Source organism: Corvus brachyrhynchos, unplaced genomic scaffold (assembly GCF_000691975.1).
Source record: "Corvus brachyrhynchos isolate BGI_N302 unplaced genomic scaffold, ASM69197v1 scaffold141, whole genome shotgun sequence".
Classification (NCBI taxonomy): Eukaryota; Metazoa; Chordata; class Aves; order Passeriformes; family Corvidae; genus Corvus; species Corvus brachyrhynchos.
The window spans coordinates 35,167-40,574 of NW_008236186.1; the positions used below are offsets into that span (position 1 = coordinate 35,167).

The 5,408-nt window shown below is 53.3% G+C and overlaps 1 protein-coding gene across 1 annotated transcript in view; it reads right to left on the reverse strand.

Moving 5' to 3' along the window:
* Nucleotides 1-443: 443 nt before the first annotated feature.
* Nucleotides 444-5,408, reverse strand: part of TGOLN2 (trans-golgi network protein 2) — a 7,072-nt gene continuing 2,107 nt past the window's right edge. Inside the window, exons 3-5 of the mRNA XM_017738679.1 lie at nucleotides 3,961-5,261; nucleotides 3,334-3,417; nucleotides 444-2,813 (exon numbers count right to left, since the gene is read on the reverse strand). Coding sequence (XP_017594168.1) covers nucleotides 2,808-2,813; nucleotides 3,334-3,417; nucleotides 3,961-5,261 — 1,391 coding nt within the window. The 3' untranslated portion in view covers nucleotides 444-2,807. The remainder of the gene's footprint in view (nucleotides 2,814-3,333; nucleotides 3,418-3,960; nucleotides 5,262-5,408) is intronic.

The window sequence follows — 5,408 nt, forward strand, 5'->3', positions numbered from 1 at the left end:
ACGCGGCACCCCCAGCCACACCACTCTCTTTTCCAGTCTCCCAGTTGCTGCTGCTCCAACAAGCTGGGATGTCCTGCCCTCTGAGGCTCTCTGGAGGAGAAAGAAGAAATCCAAGAGGAGAGCTCACGACTAAGCTCTGTCGAGAGCAGTTTAATCTCCTCTTGGGCCCTGACCTCACACCACTCTATGCCAGCCCCGGTGGAGCTGGGCTCATACTGGAAATCAGACTGGAAACTTCAAATCCGCTCTGGCCTGGGCCTGTCTGGGCTCCTTCCGGCTGCACACGGGGCTCTGAGCACAAACAGCTCCACAAAACCAGGTGTTTTTATCAAAATCAAATTGGTTTTGCATGAACAGGAGACACCTTGCACCTTTGGTGCCAGCTGTCAACGGAAACCATGCAAAGAATGTGAAAAAAACAAAACCAAGACAGAAGTGAAAACTCAGCGTTTTGGGTCTTTTAAAATCCATTTACTGACTTCGCCACACAGAAAATAAAAAAAACAGTACAAAGAACTGTAAAAAATTCTGATCCTTCCAAGCAAGGTGCGTTTCACAGCAGAAAACAAATCAAGTGCTGGCTCAAGCCTAAAAAGTAGGAATATTTGGCAAAAAACCCCTCTGTACCGACAGACACCATCCATGGAAAACACGTGTGTCCAAAAGGAAAAGGTTCTGCACACCTTGACCCCTTTGGGACATGTTGCATAAATACCATAAACTCAACAAACTGGGAGCAATTCCCAGAGGTTTCGGGCAGCCCAGACCGCTGGCAGAACACACCAGCCTCGGGAAGTGCTGGCAGGGAGATTTTGGGGGAAAACCCCCCCAAGTCAGCCTGATGTGAGGTCTGCCTCTCCCCAGACCCGTGAGGTGCATCCTCATTACCCCAATGAGCTTGCGCTTGGCTCAGCCTGGGATCGAGGTGTTTGAGGTCCAAAATATTCCCTCCCCTGTTGGCAGCAGGGTGGGATTCCCACAGCCTGGAGCAAGAGAGATTTGAAACAGCTCCCAGGACAGAAAAATGAGTAGATGGTGAAAAAAAACCCCCACCTTTCTAAATTATCATTCAATTTAAAAAAAAACCAAAACAGGACAAAGCAGGCATAGAGCACTCACACTCCAAAAAGCACACACACTCCAAAAATCGTGGCCGGAGCAGCCCAGGAGCACATGGAATTCCACACACTGGAATAGGGTTTGTCTCCCCACTGTCACCAGCCAAAAGTCAGTGTCCCCCTCCCCAGCCCTGCCCTAAAGCAGCCCCCCAGCCCGGCTGATCCCACAGCAGCTCTGGAGCAGGGTGCATGAGGTTCCCATCCTCTTCCCTGAGAGTTACATTCCTGTTTCCCTTTCCTTTCCCTCCACCCTCCTGCTCTCCAGAACAACTCCTGGAAGTCCTTTTTGCATCCTAGATGTTTCCTAGGGAAACTCCTGAGAACTCTCTAAAGCCAAGAGGGACTTTCATGCTCCTTGTGCTTGCCAAGAGCCAGCAAAAAGGGAAAGGATGATTTTAGGGTCTGGAGAAAGTCAAGCCCTCTCTCCCCTCTTGGAATGAACTATCAGGAAATCAAAACTAGAGCTGCAGCTTTCACAGTGACCAGGAAATGGCTCTGCCCTTGTCCAAGGTGACCACAGAGCAAGGAGCTGATTGTTCCCAAGCCTGGGAAGGCCAGAAAAAAGCCCTCCAGGAGGGAATTTAACTGTCCTGGGATCCTTCCTGTGCAGTCAGTTGGCAAACGCGGGACTGGCACACGGCTGGCACCTGCTGTGGCACAGCTGGGTGCCTGCGTGAGTAGCTCTGGGTTCCTCAAATCCATTTTTTCTGCCTATACTGGAAAAATCCAAAGCAGGAGCCCAGCAGGTACTTTGTGCCCTCTCCAGAAACATCCCAGCTCGAACAAACCTCTTAGGAGTAGAATTACAGGCATGAAAACCACCTCACAGGTGTAACTGGGGCACCAACCCCTCTGGCAGCCCTTGGTTCAACTGGTACCAGTCCAACACAAATTGGGGAGCTGAGGGACTGGGAGCTTCACTCATCCATCCCAAACTCCTCGGGGATTTACATTCCTTCCTTCCTTCCTTCCTACACCTGACAAGGGGGAGGAAGCAATCTTCCCATCTACATCCCTGACAGGGCACGGAGCTTCCCCAGCCTCTTCCCTCTTCCACAGCACCACACCACAACCAACACCCCCAGTGCAAACACTGAACTGGGAGCACTGGGAGGGAAAAGAGCTGCATAGAGCACAAAGGGTTTGAGCTACACCACAAAAACTGCTTCAGCATGGCTGAAAGTGTGTGTGGAAAAGGGAACCTGGGTGTGGAACTGGAAAGTTGGTCAGGGAGAGAAAACCCAAATCCAAGTCTGTGGTGGTTCAATTCCAAACAAGTGCAAGAGAACGCACATGCTCCCAACTTGAGCATCCAAACCCAAGAGATGGAGGAGAAGGAGGAGGAGACCAAGGCAGCTCCATTTCCAGGCAAGGGACAGTCCCATGGCTCATTGTGCAGCAGATCCTTAATTCCCCCTCCCCAAAAGGAGGGGTCAGTCCAGTGGATGGCAAATTCCATTGCACTGGGACACAGAAGTCCTGGGTGTGCAGTTCTGGGACTGGCTTTTCCACAGCCAGACACCCAGGGGGAAGACAAGGCAGCTGGGAAAGGAGCAATTTAGGGAAGTGAGAGGTTTTATCAAGGTGCAGGTGCAAAACAAAAAGCGTTTCCCCTCCTTCCCGTGGACTGAAATCCAACTGTGGCAGCACAGCATTCCCATCGCCGGCCATCATCACCCCAGGAGAAATCTAGATCTGGAAAGGCAAAAGGAAAGGTTGGAACTACCTGGAAGCTCAGAATTACTCTGCTGCTCTGTCCAGACCTGAGTGGGCTGAGGAGCTCCCAAAGCAAACATGAGCTCTTGCCTTTGTTTTCCTCCCTTTCCTCTTCCCACAGCAGAAAATAATTATAGGCACATCTGCCTTGAAGAGCAAGAGGTGGAAAAAGGTTTCAAGGGAGAGAAGAAAGGGATTTCTCCCCAAATCCTACCCGTGTCCCACTAAAAACCTCTCTGACAAGTCATTTGGATCAGTGACAAAGTGGTTCAGCACAGTCCAGCTTTAGAGCGTCCCACCTCTGCCCTGGGTCAGCTCTGCCAGCATTTCTCAGTGTTACTGTTTCCATTTCCTGGCAAAACCCTGCTTCTGCACCAAACTCTGCTTTCCCAAACTGACTGAGGTGGGGCTTTGGGACCCTTTCTAATGCAAAGGGCCAATATTTTGTATTTCCAATGCACACCAGGTGTGCCAACCCCCACTTTGGGCTGGGTCTCACCTTTTGATCCAGTCTCTGATAATCACCAGATTTGGGCCGCCGACCAGTTTTTGATCTTTTTCCTTCCAGAGCGAAAGCAATGATCTTTGGAGAGAGAAAAATGGAGACAGGGTGAGTGGGACAGCAGCCTCCAACACAGGCTTACTTGTGGTTTTTCATTCGCCTGCTCTTACAACCCTTTTCCTGTGACACCTGAAATATATAAATCCCAGTACTTGACCCCAGCTACGACAGATAACGAGGTTTGCTCAACAAGCAGAAAACAGTAAGAATTTGTTTTCTTTCTCCTCCCTCAAAACCAGTTTTATGTGAGGAAAAACAACCCCAATCTTGTGCAACCTGCTACAGAAAACTCAGTAGAAAACTGTCAGAGAAAACACGCAGAGATCTCACACCCCTTTGTGCTTTCACCTCTCAGCTGAAAATCAGCAGCAGAGCTGAGGACACTCAGTTTCCACCAGATCTGACCCCTTTCCTGGTCACAACTCCCCTGCTCCTCCCACTGCTGTTGGGACCACATGAACATGAACCAAACTAGGAGGTACAGGTGAGAAACCAGCCAGGATGAGGGGAAAGGACTCAGTGGGCCCCAGTCCCACCCCTCAGGGCTTGAGCAGGGCTGCTCACCTTCCGTTTGTTGTGGTAGGCCACGTACAGGGCCGCGACGATGATGGCCGTGGTCACCAGGTAGGCAAAGAAGTGGCTGCTCTCTGAGTGGGCCCTGGGCAGGGAGGGAACACTCTTCTCTCTCTCCTGATTTACAGAGCTGTCACTGCCCTCCTCAGCCTTGGCCGCCTCCTCTCCGGTGTTTTCTTGATTTTCCGAAAAGCTGTCGTCCTCCGTAGGGTTTTGTTCCTCCTGGGAGTTCTTTTGATTGTCCTCGGTCTCGGTCTGGGCCTGCTGCCCACCACTGCTGCCTTGGCCAGTGTTCCCGTTTGTGTGCCCATTACCGGCCTCGCTGCCCTGGGTGCCAGCCCCACTGCTGCCCTGGTTGGTGGCCTGGTCCTTGTTGCTGCCATTTGTGCTCTTGCTGCCCTCCTTGTCGCTGCTCTCGCTGGTGCCAGCCTTGTTCTTCTCACTGCCATCCTCACTCTTGGAGCTCTCTGGGTTGTTGCCATCCTGGCTCTTCTCCTTGTCCTTCTCGTTGTTCTGCTGACTGTTTTTGTTCTGGCCGTCAGTCTGGACACCGTTGTCCCTGCCTGTATTGCCCTGGCCACCGGTGCCGCTGTCACTGCTGCCCTGGCCACCGGTGCCGCTGCCATTGCTGCTTTGGCCACTGGTGCTGTTGCCATTGTTGCCCTGGGTACTGGTGCTGCTGCCATTGTTGCCCTGGGCATCAGTGCCACCGCTGCCTGGGCTGCCACTGCTGCTGTTCTGCGCTCCATCCCCTTGTCCCCCGCCTCCTGCATTGCCGCTTTCACTGGCCCCATTTGCACCTGTGCCACCCTGGGCAGCCTCCGCGCTGCCGCCTTGGCCGCTGTCATTCTGTGCCTCTTTTTTCTTCTTCTCCTCCTCCTCGTTCTTTTTGTTGTCGCTTCCATTCAGATTTCCACCCTTCTGGTCGTTCTTTGCCTTCTGCTCCTCATCTGCCCTGGTCTTGTTACTCGTGTCTGTTTGGGGGTCACCGTTGTTGTCGGAATTATCCTGCTGCTGGTTTTGGTTGTTTGCGTTCGTGTGTTCCTGGTTGTCACCTCCTCCAGCTGCCTGGGTTCCCTCAGGCTCTGTGGAAGATTGTTTGTGATCCGTTTGCTGCCCCGCTGCTGTGGGCAAGCACGGAGTGCAGCCCGTCAGCACTGGGGAGGCTGAGAGCTGGAGAGCAGAGGGGAAATCCCCCGAGAGAGACGGTGGAACCCACGGGAGGAAGAGGGGAAACCCCACAGGAGCCGGGGAACCCACGGGGACAGGCGAGAGCAGATGGGGAGGGGAACCTCAAGGGAGAGGAAGGACCTCGGGGGGAGAGGGGAAACCCCCGGGTGACCAAACGCGGCGGACCACAAGGAACCCCTCCCGCCGGAGGGGCCCAAGGCCAGAGGAGGCCCCGCAAACCAAGCGCGGTGCCTGACCCACCCCCGGCC